This window comes from Etheostoma spectabile, chromosome 12, assembly GCF_008692095.1.
Source record: "Etheostoma spectabile isolate EspeVRDwgs_2016 chromosome 12, UIUC_Espe_1.0, whole genome shotgun sequence".
Taxonomy (NCBI): Eukaryota; Metazoa; Chordata; class Actinopteri; order Perciformes; family Percidae; genus Etheostoma; species Etheostoma spectabile.
Window position 1 is genome coordinate 24,692,670 of NC_045744.1, and position 17,476 is coordinate 24,710,145.

The following is a 17,476-nucleotide window of genomic DNA, read 5'->3' on the forward strand; positions in this document are numbered from 1 at the left end:
TTCAGCTGCGCCCAGTGCGGGAAGAAGTTCACGCAGTCGGCGCACCTGAAGTCGCACCTGAGCGTGCACTCGGGCGAGCGGCCGCACGTGTGCGCCGTGTGCGCCCGCAGCTTCATCGTCAAGTACAGCCTCAAGTTACACGTGAAGAAGTGTCACCCCGACGCGTGAAGGTCCCGGAAATGTCCTGTTCTATAAATATCCCGTTTTTAAGATGGACGTTGTTGTTGTTGTTGTTTTTAAAGGGTGACTGACATTTTTTTTCTCCAACCTGGACCCTGTTTTCCTGTGTGTTTGTGTCTGAGTGACTGATGGGAACAACCATCTTTGACCCGTTTTCAATGTGTTATTGAATATTATATAATATATATTATATGTTATATATTATGTGTGTTTTATATTAGAAATATTGGTTTCTTTCAACCAAAATGCCCAGAAGTTAACATGGATGATTCCATATAACATCCTTCAGGTAACTTTCACTGAATTATGAGTATTTATTGAATCTTATAGCATTTTAATTCTTTTTTTTTTGGTTTTTTTTTTAAATGGTTTCCAAACAGTATGCGGTCTAAACTTTGACATCTACCCGTCTGAGATCCACTCATGATCCTCTGAGCTTAACTATTAGCTAAAATAATTCATAATTTCTGACTTTTTAACTAAAAACGTACGTATAATTTGATATAAATGAGGTTTGTTGACCATGAATTTCAAGAATAATTGTAAAAACCTGTTATTACAGGTTATCAGGTTTTTTTAAAAACACCAAAAGCTGGAAAAAAGTGAGAAATAAATCCGAAAAAGCGACAAAAACATGTTCAATTTTGACCTTGAAGGACGAGTTCATGGTCAACAGGAAGACAACACGATGTTAGGAGAGAGAGTTATATTATTATACTGTTATAGGGTAATAGTTCAGCTTGTATTTATCTTCATAAAAGTGCTGGTTTTGCCGCTGACAAGCTCAGATTAATATTCTAAGTGTCTAGTTAAGTGTCAAGTGTCTATTAGTTTTTAAATAAAAACATCCACAAAATTGAGTTTGCTCAACCAACCAGACTCCATGTAAATAAACAGTGATTTTAGCATCGTAAAATACACTTCATTCATACTCTACAGAAACAAAATAAAAATATAAAAAAGACGTTTTTGGTCGTCTTTCCACTTCTCCAACCATCACAACTCTAGTTTTGGGTAAAATAAACACACAGATTACTGATTTACATGTGAAAACATGTTGGCTCTATACACGCTTAAAGCACTGTTTTTTTAAATGGAGTCTGGTGGGTTTAGCGCTAGCGACCTCAGAACCGTTTCTGGTTAAATAGAAAGATCTCAAAGAGGTTTTTAAAAGGTAGGGATCCATCCCATAATGTTTTCAGACACTTAGAATAATAATCAGAGCCTGTTGGCAGCAAAACGAGCACTATTAGAGGACACAACTGGCCATGGACAGGAGTCACTCACACAGAAAACATCGCAAAATAGGGTCCAGGTTGGGGAAAAAAACGGTAGTTCATGTTTTACAACATTTTTTAAAACAAAGTGTTGTCTGTTAAATGTGTTTTACTTTGAGTTGGAGCCAACGCTGTGTAATTATTATTATTATTATTATTATTATTATTATTTTGGCTCCCTACGAGTCATATAGCGTTCCTCTCGACACGTTACATTTCGTAAGCAAACTTCTCCTGTGTTCAGAACATAGACTGTTAAAATATATTTTGTTTGTTTTTAATATTATTTGGCATTTTAGGTGAGATGGGGGGGGGGGGGGCATGCAGGAAAATTGTCACAGGTGGGATTCAAACCCGGGACCTCTGCGTCGAGGCGTAAACATCTCAGTACATTGTTCACTGATGCACTCATCTGTTGATGATTTTGAATGTCTGTCCACATAAAAACATATGTGTTAATATAAAAGGACATGTTGTCCTCATGTTGTCCCCATGTTGCCCCCATGTCGCCCTCATGTTGTCCTCATGTTGTCCCCATGTTGTCCTCATGTTGTCCCCATGTCGCCCCCATGTCGCCCTCATGTTGTCCTCATGTTGTCCCCATGTTGCCCCCATGTCGCCCTCATGTTGCCCCCATGTTGCCCCCATGTCACCCTCATGTTGCCCTCATGTTGTCCCCATTTTGTCCCCATGTCGCCCTCATGTTGTCCCCATGTTGTCCTCATGTCGCCCTCATGTTGTCCCCATGTTGCCCTCATGTTGTCCCCATGTTGCCCTCATGTTGTCCCCATGTTGTCCCCATGTTGCCCCCATGTCGCCCTCATGTTGTCCTCATGTCGCCCTCATGTTGTCCTCCTGTTGTCTTCATGCTGTCCTCATGTTGCCCTCATGTTGTCCCCATGTTGCCCTCATGTTGTCCCCATGTTGCCCTCATGCTGTCCCCATGTTGCCCTCATGTTGTCCCCATGTTGCCCTCATGTTGTCTTTAGTGTAAAACGGAGGTAAACAGGAAGTCTCACCGCGTCTGATTGGTGGCGTATAAAGGAAAGGTGGCCCTGCACAGCGGGGGGGGGGGGGGTCACTGGCCGATGTGAGTCGCGCGCGCTCAGATTAAAACGGTTTACGACATAACTGTCATACTGAAATTTGTGAAATCCATGAAATAATAAAGTTTTCTCATTATTAACAATAACAGAAGATGGAAATCACTTCAGAAACGTAGCTATCTATGGTAGCTTGATGCTAACGTTAGCTCAAAACACCATTCATCTGACAGCCTTTGTTGTGGTTGATGCTAACTTGTAGCTAAGCTAGCTAGTAGCTATCTATGGTAGCTCTATGCTAATGTTAGCTCCAAACACCATTCAACTGACAGCCTTTGTTGTGGTTGATGCTAACTTGTAGCTAAGCTAGCTAGTAGCTATCTATGGTAGCTTGATGCTAATGTTAGCTCCAAACACCATTCAACTGACAGCCTTTGTTGTGGTTGATGCTAACTTGTAGCTAAGCTAGCTAGTAGCTATCTATGGTAGCTCTATGCTAATGTTAGCTCCAAACACCATTCAACTGACAGCCTTTGTTGTGGTTGATGCTAACTTGTAGCTAAGCTAGCTAGTAGCTATCTATGGTAGCTTGATGCTAATGTTAGCTCCAAACACCATTCAACTGACAGCCTTTGTTGTGGTTGATGCTAACTTGTAGCTAAGCTAGCTAGTAGCTATCTATGGTAGCTTGATGCTAATGTTAGCTCCAAACACCATTCAACTGACAGCCTTTGTTGTGGTTGATGCTAACTTGTAGCTAAGCTAGCTAGTAGCTATCTATGGTAGCTTGATGCTAATGTTAGCTCCAAACACCATTCATCTGACAGCCTTTGTTGTGGTTGATGCTAGCTTGTAGCTAAGCTAGCTAGTAACTATCTATGATTGATGCTAACGTTAGCTCCAAACACCATTCATCTGACAGCCTTTGTTGTGGTTGATGCTAGCTTGTAGCTAAGCTAGCTAGTAGCTATCTATGATTGATGCTAACGTTAGCTCCAAACACCATTCAACTGGCAGCCTTTGTTGTGTTTGATGCTAACTTGTAGCTAAGCTAACAGGGAACCAACTTGGTTAAGGAGGTCCATTTATACAGAAGTCTCTCGTTAGCATCTTATATGCTAGTCGTCGCGAAAGTGACGCGTGCGCGACTCAAATCTGCACTCTCCTCTCATCGGGTTTAAAGGATGTCAGGACTTCCAGGGTAACAGGAAGTGACCCGAATTGTTTGACGATACACTGACTAGCCCTCAAGATATCTGTGAAACGTTTGTGTGAATTATATCAACAATAGTCGGTAAATTTCTAGCTCAATAGATTTATTAGATTTGGCTTTTATTATATAAAAATTATATATTTGCCTGAGCCACCCCTGTATTGTATTTTGTGTTGGTATGTTCCAATTACAGCTGTATTTTTGTATAAATCAACCGTTTTTGACTCATGTCTTTCCCCCTCTTTAACTCGGGTTTTGGTAATTGATAGTTTTGCCTGTGAGCCTTAATTGGGAGATGGATAAAAAGCCCATAATTTCAGCTTCATCTCGGACGGTTTGTCTTTACGAGTCTGATGAATGAATATTATTTTTTGTCATAATAAAATAAAATAAGTGTCAATGTTTTGAGAAAGTTCCTCATTAAAATGACCTAAACTAGAGGATTTCTCTCATCACGTTGGCGTACTTTTATATCTTTTGACAACAATGTAAAATGATAGGCTACTTAGCGCATGCGCATTCTAGGTTGTCTCTGGCCGTTTTTACTACCCCTGTGTCACTCATTTAGACGGTTACTGTCACTGCCCGATGTGAGGCGAGTGCATTTGAGTCGCGCATGCTCAGATGTAAACGGCCTGCGGCCTATTGCGTCACACCCGATGAGAGTCGAGTCAGACCGGCTTTGGTCGAGTGCAGATGTGAGTCGCGCATGCTCAGATTTAAATAGTTTACGACAACTGTCATACTGACATTTGTGAAATCCATGAATTAATAAACTTTATCATTACAAAACAATAACGGAAGATGGGAATCATTCAGAAACGTTTTAGCTATCCATGATAGTTTGGTTGCTAACGTTAGCTCAAAACACCCTTAAACTGACAGCCTTTGTTGTGTTTGACTGCTAGCTCAAGTAGCTAAGCTAGCAGTCATTTCAAAAACGTTTTAGCTATCTATTATTGATTGCTAACGTTAGCTCAAAACCACTGACAGCCTTTGTTGTGTTTGATGCTAACTTGTAGCTAAGCTAGCAGTGAACCAACTTGGTTAAGTAGGTCCATTTATACTGGGTTGACGTTACAGAAGTCTCGTTAGCATCTTGTATGCTACTTGTCGCAAAGTGACGCATGCGCAACTCCAGGCTTCACTCGTCGCAAAGTGACGCATGCGCGACTCAAATCTGCACTCGCCTCACATTGGGGCAGAGACCGGCGGTGACACCCTGCATCACTTCCTGGTTCGTCTCGGGTCTGTTTACATCAGGCGGGACTCCAAAAGTCAGCCAAACGGGGCGAGCGCGTGCGTTTCTGCCGTTACCTGGACCCTTCTGTTTGCAACACACGCACGCGGCGGGTTACTGTTAACACCTAAACCATGTCTCCGGCCGCCCTCCACGCGCAGCTCGCCTCCATCATGGAGGTGCTGGCCAACACGGCGGTGGCGGAGATCTGCGAGCTCGTGGACAGCGGCTACTCGGAGCTGCAGCTGGAGATCTCGCGGAGCCGCAAAGAGAACGAGGTCCTGCGGAGAAAACTGCGGCTCGTGGAGCTCCGCGGCGGCGCGCGGGCGAGCGCCCTGCGCGCCGCCGCAACCGCCGCCAACGGCTCCGCGCTGCTGCTAGCCAACGGCCGCGCTCGAGCGCCACTGCCTGCTCATCACCTAGGAAACGGGCCTAGGAGGAGCGGGACGCTCAGAGGTAAAGAGTAAAACTAGCGTAACGGTAACGATGCTAAAAAGTAGAAGAATGAAAAGAAAAGACGATTAAAGTACAATATTTCTACATTTATACTTAACTTGTGTGTTGTCTCCCCGTCAACCATTAAACACGTTTGTTGTCCCTATCACAAAATTTTTGGTCACAATTGTCAAGATTTGTATCACTTTTTTCGTCGTTTTGGTCACTTTTTCCATTGTTTTTTAGGTTCTTTTTTTAAATCATCTTTTTTTGTTACTTTTCCCAACGTTTTTGGCGTTTTTTTTGTGTTTTACATTTCCGGCTCTTATTTTGACGACCTTACGTTGTGATACATACAGTATATAAGAGAGAGAGAGAGAGAGAGAGAGAAGACACACACACACACACATAAATATACACACCTATACTTACACATACACTGCGCGCCGCCGCGGTGGTGACGTCGTCGTCAACCGCCGCCAACGGCTCCGCGCTCGAGCGCCACTGCCTGCTCGTCACCTTGGAAACGGGCCTAGGAGGAGCGGGACGCCCGGAGGTAGTAACGAGTAAAACTAGCGTAACATTAACAAGAAAAAACAGTTAAATTACAACATTTCTACATTTAAACTTCACCCGTGTTGTCTCCCCCGTCGACCACGGAAAAAACAATACATTTGTTGTCCCTGTCTCAATGTTTTTAGTCCCTTTTTTACAAAGTTTTTGACGTATTTGTGTTTTTTCTCTAACAAATTTGGTCACAATTGTCAAGGTTTTTAATCGCTTTTTTGTCACTTTGACGTTTTTGTTACTTTTCATGGTTTTTTTTGGTGTTTTTTCCGATGTTTTTGAGGCTTCTTTTCTTTTCTTTTTAAATCATCTTTTTTTTGTTACTTTTCCCAACGTTTTGGCGTTTGTTGTGTTTTACATTTCCGGCTCTTATTTTGACGACCTTACGTTGTGATATAGCCTACAGTATGAGAGAGAGACACACACACACACACACAAATATACACATCTATATTCACACACACACACACACACACACAACCACACAAATATACACATCTATATTCCACACCACACACACACAAATATACACATCTATATTCACACACACACACCACACACACAAATATACACATCTATATTCACACACACACACACACACACACACAATATACACATCTATACTCACACACACACACACATTTATACTCTCTCACACACACACACACAAATATACACATCTATACACACACACACACACACACACACACACAATATACACATCTATATTCCCCACACACACACAAATATACACATCTATACTCACACACACACACACATTTATACTCTCACACACACACACACACACACACAAATATACACATCTATACTCACACACACACACACACACATTTATACTCTCACACACACACCACACACACACACACAAATATACACATCTATATTCACACACACACACACAAATATACACATCTATATTCACACACACACACACACATTTATACTCTCTCACACACACACACAAATATACACATCTATACACACACACACACACAAATATACACATCTATATTCACACACACACACACAAATATACCATCTATATTCACACACACACACAAATATACACATCTATATTCACACCACCACACACACACAATATACACATCTATATTCACCACACACACACACACACACAAATATACACATCTATACTCACACACACACACACACACATTTATACTCTCTCACACACACACACAAATATACACATCTATACACACACACACACACAAATATACACATCTATACACACACACACACACACAAATATACACATCTATACACACCACACACACACACACACAAATATCACATCTATACACACACACACACACACAAATATACACATCTATACTCACACACACACACACACACAAATATACACATCTATACTCACTCACACACACACACACAAAATATACACATCTATACTCACACACACATCTATACACACACACAAATATACACATCTATACACACACACACACACACACATCTATACACACATCACACACACACACTATACCACATCAACACACACACACCACACACTATACTCTTCAACACACACACACTGTAAATTATATTCCCCTTGGAATCAAACAAGTATACATTTGATACCACATAGCAACACACACATACACACAATATAATATATATATACTAAAAACATATACACGAAAGAAGAGATATTGAATACATTATACACAATCAACCAGCCCAGCGATCTTATACAAGTCTTTCCTGACTATATTTAGCTTGCCTACAATCCGCTAGTCCAATCAACTTCACATGTACAATGTCTGTCCCGACGTGCGTTAGAACAGTTCAGTTCATTTTCTGCAGCACCTGAACCACTGAACACCATTTATACCTGATCAGTCTTATATAAAATTTTCTAGCACAATAAAATATGATGAATAAAATGGCTCATCTAGCAGGTGAGCTTGGCGTCGGCCCTGACGTCCCACCCGAGACTCTGGGTCGGAACCCGACCTCCGTCCTCAACTGTGGACTAGGTTCCCGACCCTCAGGTTGACGTTGCAGTTGGGCGGGGACAGGTCCTTGTGTCTCTGTCGGTCGTCGCTATAAACGTTTTGGTTCAATTGATTGAATGAACTTTGCTGCTTTGAGTCAAGCGGTCGTCGCCTGGTCTGCTCTGCTGTCTTCGGCCTGTCTCTGCTGTCTGTCCCTCGCTGTCTACTCTTCTGTCGTCTGCCTGCCGCCTCGTTTGTCTGTCTCGTTTTGCCTGTCGTTCTGTCTGTCTGTCTCTGTCTGTCTGTCTGTCTGTCTGCCTGTCTCTCTGTCTGTCTGTCTGCCTGTCTGCCTGTCTGTCTGCCTGTCTGCCTGCTGTCTGCCTGTCTGTCTCTGTCTGCCTGTCTGTCTGCCTTGTCTGTCTGCCTGTCTGCCTGCTGTCTGTCTGTCCTGTCTGCCTGTCTGCCTGTCTGTCTTCTGTCTCTGTCTGTCTGCCTGTCTGTCTCTGTCTGTCTGTCTGCCTGTCTGCCTGTCTGTCTCTGTCTGCCTGTCTGCCTGTCTGTCTGTCTGTCTGCCTGTCTGTCTCTGCCTGCCTTGTCTGCCTGTCTGTCTCTGTCTGCCTGTCTGTCTCTGTTCTGCCTGTCTGCCTGTCTGTCTCTGTCTGCCTGTCTGTCTCTGCCTGCCTGTCTGCCTGTCTGTCTCTGTCTGCCTGTCTGTCTCTGTCTGCCTGTCTGCCTGTCTGTCTCTGTCTGCCTGTCTGTCTCTGTCTGCCTGTCTGTCTCTGCCTGCCTGTCTGTCTCTGTCTGCCTGTCTGTCTCTGTCTGCCTGTCTGTCTCTGTCTGCCTGTCTGTCTCTGTCTGTCTCTGTCTGTCTGTCTGTCTGTCTCCAGCATAATAAGTCCCTGCTCTTACTCTCCACCATGGTTCTTTCTGCAGAGTATATTCAGTTGTTTTAACTTTGAGGCTTTCACAGCTTGTGTGTCTCAAACCGGCGCCGAAAAAATCAATGGCAGACTGACCTGTAACTCACCTGTAACTCTCTCACCTGTAACTCTCTCACCTGTAACTCTCTCACCTGTAACTCTCAGCTGTAACTCTCAGCTGTAACTCTCTCTCTCACCTGTAACTCTCACCTGAAACTCTCTCTCAACTGTAACTCTCTCTCTCACCTGAAACTCTCTCTCACCTGCAACTCACCTGTAACTCTCTCTCACCTGCAACTCACCTTTAACTCTCTCTCACCTGTAACTCTCTCTCTCCTGTAACTCACCTGTAACTCTCTCTCTCTCTCTCACCTGTAACTCACCTGTAACTCTCTCTCTCTCACCTTAAACTCTCTCTCACCTGTAACTCACCTGTAACTCTCTCTCACCTGTAACTCTCTCTCTCACCTGTAACTCTCTCACCTGTGACTCTCTCTCACCTGTCACTCTCACCTGTAACTCTCTCTCACCTGTCACTCTCACCTGTCACTCTCACCTGTAACTCTCTCTCACCTGTAACTCTCTCTCTCTCACCTGTAACTCACCTGTAACTCTCTCTCTCTCACCTGTAACTCTCTCTCACCTTAACTCTCTCACCTGTAACTCTCCTGTAACTCTCTCCCACCCTCCTGTAACTCACCTGTAACGCTCTCTCTCTCACCTGTAACCCTGTAACTCTCTCTCTCACCTGTAACTCACCTGTAACTCTCTCTCTCTCACCTGTAACTCTCACCTGTAACTCTCACCTGTAACTCTCTCTCTCCTGTAACTCACCTGTAACTCTCTCTCTCTCACCTGTAACTCTCTCTCTCACCTTAAACTCTCTCACCTGTAACTCTCCTGTAACTCTCTCCCACCCTCCTGTAACTCACCTGTAACGCTCTCTCTCTCACCTGTAACCCTGTAACTCTCTCTCTCACCTGTAACTCACCTGTAACTCTCTCTCTCTCACCTGTAACTCTCACCTGTAACTCTCACCTGTAACTCTCTCTCTCCTGTAACTCACCTGTAACTCTCTCTCTCTCACCTGTAACTCTCTCTCTCACCTTAAACTCTCTCACCTGTAACTCTCCTGTAACTCTCTCCCACCCTCCTGTAACTCACCTGTAACTCTCTCTCTCTCACCTGTAACCCTGTAACTCTCTCTCTCACCTGTAACTCACCTGTAACTCTCTCTCTCTCACCTGTAACTCTCTCTCTCTCACCTGTAACTCTCTCTCTCTCTCTCCTCCAGTGTGCGGCGGCTGCAGGTGAGTCGGCCCCCCTGACCGTCTCAGTGATCAAGGTGGAGGACGACCCCGAGTCCTGGTCCCAGTCTGAGCGGGGCAGTAAGTCCTCCGGTAGTCGTTAAGGCCGTAACGCCCAGTTAAACATTACGTTACATACATAGGGTATATGTATCCTGTGGAGGGCAGTTTTATTTATCGGAAATTTAGCTTAAAGTGCAAAACCTTTTGCTTGTTTAACTTTAAACAGAAGCCCCGCCCCCTCCGACCAAACAGGAAGTAGCGGAGGAAGCCGGCGCGCCGCCTCCGCCGTGGGTGAGCGGGGACGCCCGGGAAACCCGGACCTCCTCCAGCCAGAAGCCAGAAACCAGCGGCTACGACTGTCTGATGTACGAGACGCCGCTCCAGCATGGCGCCCTCACTACCCAGAATCCTTTGAGGGAGGACCCCGGCTGCTCGTACGCGGTGAACGCCGCCGCGGTCGATTTAGGCGTCGCCGGCTTCGCTTTCCCCGTCGGCGAGGTGAGGGTCTGCAGGTTTATCTCCACACGGGGTAGGGGGGGACTGAAGGTCACATAGCCGACACGAGGGTTAAAACCCTCTGAGCCCGAGACACTCGCCCACGAGTAAAAAAAAGTACCTCTGATTCATAGTTTAATAACTTTTGAACCATACAAGCGATTGACTCACCCCCGGTTGCGTTTGAATCCTGAAGTTTTCGGCTTTACGGAGGTCTTTTCCGGGTCTTTCTAGCCTCTACAGGGGGTTTTCTATCCAGCCTGGAACTTCAGCCTCTTTGGGCTTTAAATCCATACTGTTATATCTAAGATTGATCCACTTTATGTCCATAATTCATCGCGTTTTGGCTCATTTCTGCCGCTGGCTCGCTCCTCCGTCTCTCTCTCTGTCTGTCCTGTCTATTTTTCAGGAAGTGCATGCCCATATATGGGAGATAAAGGCACCCCTCTTGTATGGAAGGCCAGAGGGGACAAAAATGCCCATATACTCTATGGAAGGCCAAATAATGCCCTATTTAGACACATATTTGCTTGTGTAACATTGCTGTGGGTGTAATATCAATAAATATGACATTATTATGTTATTATTGGCATAAGTAAATGTCATGAGAGCAAAACGTCTTGACTTTTTGGAAAAAAATGCATGTATTTTGTCATCTGTATAAGTTATGATTATTTCTTCACAGTGTGACTCCCAAGACATATGAGAAGAGTTTTAGAATGACACAATCCTGATTTTAGGTTTTTATATATTCCGCCGTACTACGACTGAGCCAACCTGGTCACCATGGAAACGGCACTTTTACGATTTACCGTACTCTTGTTTTTCGGTGAAATGGCCTTTTGGATAGACAGAATATGTCAATAGAAACATTTCTCTGTTCATATCGCTTCAATGTTATTGCTGCTGAATGTAACTGAAGCAGACAGACTGATCAACACAGTATAACACATATAATATATAATATAACACATATAATATATAATATAACACATAATATATAATATAACATATACAATATAACGTATTTAATACAACATACACAACACAACATACACAACACAGTATAACATATATAACACATATAATATATAATATAACACATATAATATATAATATAACACATACAACATAATACAACATACACAACATACACAACACAACATACACAACATACACAACACAACACACACAACACATACAACACATACACACACAACAACACAACACAACACCACAACACACATACACACACAACACAACACACAAACACACACAACAACACACACAACACATACAACAAACACACAACAACACAAACAACAACACACACACATACACAACACAACACACAACACACACAACACAACACAACAACATACACACACAACAAACAACAACACACCCAACACACAACATACACACACAACACCACAACATACACAACACATACACAACAACACACACAACAACACAACACAAACAAACAACCAACAACACAACACAACATACACAACACATACACAACACAACATACACAACACAACACACAACAACAACACAACACAACATACACAACACAACAACACAACATACACAACACAACATACACAACACACACACAACACAACTACACAAACATAACCCAACACAACATCACACACATACACAACACAACACAAACAACATACCAACACAACATACACACACACACACAACCACATAACACAACACACATAACCACACATAACATAACATAACATAACAAACATAATAACACATATAAACAATATAACAGATCCATACTTGGTGTCTGTGTAGCGATACTACGCTGTATCGCTCTTTTCACTTTGACGTTTTTTTAATCACGTTTTAGTCAATTTTTTAAATAATTTCTTTGTCGCTTTTTACAATGTTTTTGATGTTTTGTCACTTTTTTCCCCCGATTTGATGTTTATTTTTGTCACCTTTTTCAGCGTTTAAAAAATAAAAAAAAATGTTTTTGTTGATTTTTTTTCCCTTTTCTGATATAGAAAGTTTTTGTAAACCGGTCAAATTTGACCCGAGGGTTAACGGCCACTTAATGAATAACGTAAATATGAATAACGTAAATATGAATAACGTAAATATGAATAACGTAAATATGAATGACGTAAATATGAATAACGTAAATATGAATAACGTAAATATGAATGACGTAAATATGAATAACGTAAATATGAATAACGTAAATATGAATAACGTAAATATGAATAACGTAAATATGAATAACGTAAATATGAATAACGTAAATATGAATAACGTAAATATGAATGACGTAAATATGAATAACGTAAATATGAATAACGTAAATATGAATGACGTAAATATGAATAACGTAAATATGAATAACGTAAATATGAATAACTGATTGATTTTGTGACGTAGGAGCCGGCTGCGGGTCTCACCACCGGCCAGCAGAGGGCGCCACCACCACCACCGCCTGCAGACGAGCCGCGGCTCCCCTCGAGGAAAGATCCGGCGGGACGACCCTGCGCCTCCATCAGGAGGGACGGCTGGCGTCCCCGGGACGGCTGGCGTCCCCGGGACGGCGCCGTCCACCACCTCAGCAGCGGCGGGGGGGTCGGGGGGGTCGACGCCAGGGCGTTCGTCTGCAGCTTCTGCGGGAAGAGCCTGGCGTGCCTGAAGAACCTGAAGACCCACATGAGGGTGCACACGGGCGAGAAGCCGTTCGTCTGCGCGCTGTGCGGCAAGCGCTTCTCCGACTCCAGCAACCTGAAGCGCCACCAGAGCGTGCACACGGGCGAGAAGCGCTACGGCTGCCTGCACTGCGGCAAGCGCTTGCCCAGTCCGGCTCGCTGAAGGTGCACATGAGCGTGCACACGGACTGCAAGCAGTTCAGGTGCCCCGTCTGCGGCAAGACCTTCATCTCGGGGAGCCACCTGCGGCGCCACGTCGGCGTGCACGCCGCGGAGAGGCGGGCCGGTGACCCGGGGGCCGGGTGGGGGGGCACGAGGGCCGGGGCGGGGGGGGCGGGACCCCTAGTCTCACCCCTAGTCTCACCCCTAGTCTCACGGGAGACACACATGTCAACAGGGGACTCACTAATTGATTGATCAGTTGTCAATTAACCCTCCGGTTGTCTTCCGGTGTTTTAAGGACGGACTTTTATTTATTTAGGCAGGACGCGGATGTTCTGTCCAAGGCTCTTCACACGTTAAATAAATACTACTTTAACTAAATGTAGCTGTTTTATATATTTCATTTTATAGCATTTAAGCGTAAAAAAGTTGAAAGAATGTTGGAAAAAATTGACGCCCAAAAAAAAAAAAAAAAAGCGTAAAAAATTGCGAATAAACGACAAATGAGAGAAAAAGAAAAAGTTGTACATTTGAAAATTGGTGTGTTAAAGGTTGGATTTTCCTAATTTCTTTTTTTTTAATTAAACCTTGTGTTGTCTTCCTGACAAAATTCCAAAATCAACACTTTTACGTTTCTGTCCCTTTTTCAACACTTTTGATGCTTTTTCTCCAATGTTTTTAACATTTTAAGTTTTAACTCCGGTGTTTTAAGGACGGACTTTTATTTATTTAGGCAGGACGCGGATGTTCTGTCCAAGGCTCTTCACACGTTAAATAAATACTACTTTAACTAAATGTAGGTGTTTTTTATATTTCATTTTATAGCATTTACGCATAAAAAAGTTGAAAAAAATTGACAAAAAAAGCGTAAATAAATTCCAAATAAATGACAAATGTCGGGAAAAGTGTCGAAAGAAAAAGTTGTACATTTGAAAACTGATGTCCTCAAAGGTTGGATTTTCCCAAATTTTTTAACTAACCCTTGTGTTGTCTTCCTGTCAAAATTCAAAAATGACTTTGTTTTTGTCTTTTTCTACTTTTGACTCTTTTTCGATGTTTGTCACTTTTTTTGACGTTTTCAACACCACGTAACACTAACTTATTAACTTTAGTGTTACAGTTATTTCTGGAATTTATGGTCAATAAACCTCATTTATAGGAAATTATACCTAATGTTTGAGTTAGAAAAGCAGAAATTAGGAATTATTGAGACTAAAATTAAAGGAATGGATGTTGATGATAATCACAGACTGGAATATGTCAACTTTTACTCTATACTATACAACATGAGGGCAACATGAAGACAACGTGAAGACAACATGAGGACAACATGAGGACAACATGAGGACAACATGAGGAAAACACGAGGACAACATGACAACATGAGGGCAACATGAAGACAACATGAGGGCAACATGGGGACAACACGAGGACATCATGAGGACAACATGGGGACAACATGAAGACAACGTGAGGGCAACATGAGGGCAACATGGGGACAACATGAGGACAACACGAGGACATCATGAGGGCAACATGAGGACAACACGAGGACATCATGAGGGCAACATGAGGACAACATGAGGGCAACATGAGGACAACATGAGGTCAACATGAGGACAACATGAGGACAACATGAGGACAACATGAGGGCAACATGAGGACAACATGAGGAAAACACGAGGACAACATGACAACATGAGGGCAACATGAAGACAACATGAGGGCAACATGGGGACAACACGAGGACATCATGAGGGCAACATGGGGACAACATGAAGACAACGTGAGGGCAACATGAGGGCAACATGGGGACAACATGAGGACAACACGAGGACATCATGAGGGCAACATGAGGACAACACGAGGACATCATGAGGGCAACATGAGGGCAACATGAGGACAACATGAGGACAACATGAGGAGAACATGAGGACAACATGAGGGCAACATGAGGGCAACATGAGGACAACATGAGGAAAACACGAGGACAACATGAGACAACATGAGGGCAACATGAAGACAACATGAGGGCAACATGGGGACAACATGAGGACAACATGAGGGCAACATGGGGACAACACGAGGACATCATGAGGGCAACATGGGGACAACATGAAGACAACGTGAGGGCAACATGAGGGCAACATGGGGACAACATGAGGACAACACGAGGACATCATGAGGGCAACATGAGGACAACACGAGGACAACACGGGGGCAACATGGGGGCAACATGAAGACAACATGAGGGCAACATGAAGACAACATGAGGGCAACATGGGGACAACATGAGGGCAACATGAGGGCAACACGAGGACATCATGGGGACATCATGGGGACATCATGGGGGCAACATGAAGACAACATGAGGGCAACACGGGGACAACACGGGGACAACACGAGGGCAACATGAGAGCAACATGAGGGCAACAAGAGGGCAACATGAAGACAACATGAAGACAACATGAAGACATCATGAAGACAACATGAGGACAACATGAAGACAACATGAGGACAACATGAAGACATCATGAAGACAACATGAGGACAACATGAAGACAACATGAGGGTTAAGATCAATTTCCAAACTACTAATAAACAAATTTATCTTATCTTATTAACTTACAATAACGAGCGTAGCTGTCCCAAATTTAGTGTGTGTGTGTTTGTGTGAGTTTGTTTGTGTGTGTGTGTGTGTGTGTGTGTTTGTGTGTAAGTGTTTGTGTGTGCGCGTGTTTGTGTGAGTTTGTGTGTGTTTGTGTGTGAGTGTTTGTGTGCGCGTGTGTGTGTGAGTTTGTGTGTGCGCGCGTGTGTGTGTGTTTGTGTGAGTGTGTGTGTTTGCGTGAGTGAGTGAGTGAGTGCGTGTGTCGTCTGGTAATTCCCCCCCCTCTAATAATATCCTACAACAAAGCTAACAGAGACTCTACACACACAGTCCTGAAGAGGGCTAATCAGCCAGGGTAAGTGAAAACACCTGTGTGTGTGTGTGTGTGTGTGTGTGTGTGTGTGTGTGTGTGTGTGTGTGTGTGTGTGTGTGTGTGTGTGTGTGTGTTGTGTGTGTGTGTGTGCGCGTGTGTGTGTGTGTGTTTGTGCGTGCGTGCGTACGTGTCCACAATCTGCAATTCACTTATACAGGATTGAACTCCACAATTCAGCGTAAACAAAACTACGTATTAGTTATCACTAGTTATCAGCAAAAACCTTCAATATAAAGTGATAAAAACGCGCGTGTTACAGGGTGAAAGGTGCATCAGACTCACATCCGCCCTCTGCTCTGCCCGCGGGGCTCTGGTTTGGAGGGAAAACAGCGTCATAGCCATGGGGGGGCGTGGCTATACATAACCTAGGGGGCGGGATCTGTGTGAACGGGGCGGGGCCTCCGTCGTGATTGACAGTCCGTGCAATGAGCCGCTGACTCTCTTTATTAATGCTTTTGGGATGAGTGTTCAGCAAGAAAAATACATTATAAAGATAATAATAATACAAATAAAACCTTTGGCTATTAAAAAGACATGTATCGTAAATTATCAGTCAAGTGTTAAATGGGTAAAAATGGAAGTGCAGTTTCTGAAATTGAAGTATTAAAACTCACACCTTTGCTAAACGTGAGGCCACATGCAGTAACAGCCCAAATTATTGGACAATTTGAAATGAAAAAGCCAAAGATGTCCTTAGTGATGCACAGTGGTACATCTGCAACCAGCAGAGTACTATGTTCCCCGTGTACAGTAGTAGTAGTAGTAGTAGTATATTCCCCGTGTACAGTAGTAGTAGTAGTATGTTCCCTGTGTACAGTAGTAGTAGTATGTACAGTAGTAGTATCTTACCTGTGTACAGTAGTAGTAGTAGTAGTATATTCCCCGTGTACAGTAGTAGAAGTAGTAGTAGTATATTCCCCGTGTACAGTAGTAGTAGTAGTAGTAGTATATTCC

The 17,476-nt window shown here is 43.4% G+C and overlaps 2 protein-coding genes across 2 annotated transcripts in view; both read left to right on the top strand.

Moving 5' to 3' along the window:
- Positions 1-1,331, top strand: part of si:dkey-7l6.3 (zinc finger protein 746) — a 5,451-nt gene extending 4,120 nt beyond the window's left edge. Inside the window, exon 3 of the mRNA XM_032532264.1 lies at positions 1-1,331. This exon is cut by the window's left edge and continues 701 nt beyond it. Within this exon, the coding sequence (XP_032388155.1) occupies positions 1-168 (168 nt within the window). The 3' untranslated portion in view covers positions 169-1,331.
- Positions 1,332-5,087: 3,756 nt separating this feature from the next.
- LOC116699353 (zinc finger protein 768-like) lies at positions 5,088-14,027 on the top strand. The gene is given in 6 exon segments (XM_032531887.1): positions 5,088-5,409; positions 6,106-6,113; positions 10,170-10,263; positions 10,412-10,683; positions 13,108-13,522; positions 13,525-14,027. Coding segments are annotated over 6 exon segments (1,383 nt in total). The 3' UTR covers positions 13,797-14,027.
- Positions 14,028-17,476: the final 3,449 nt, after the last annotated feature.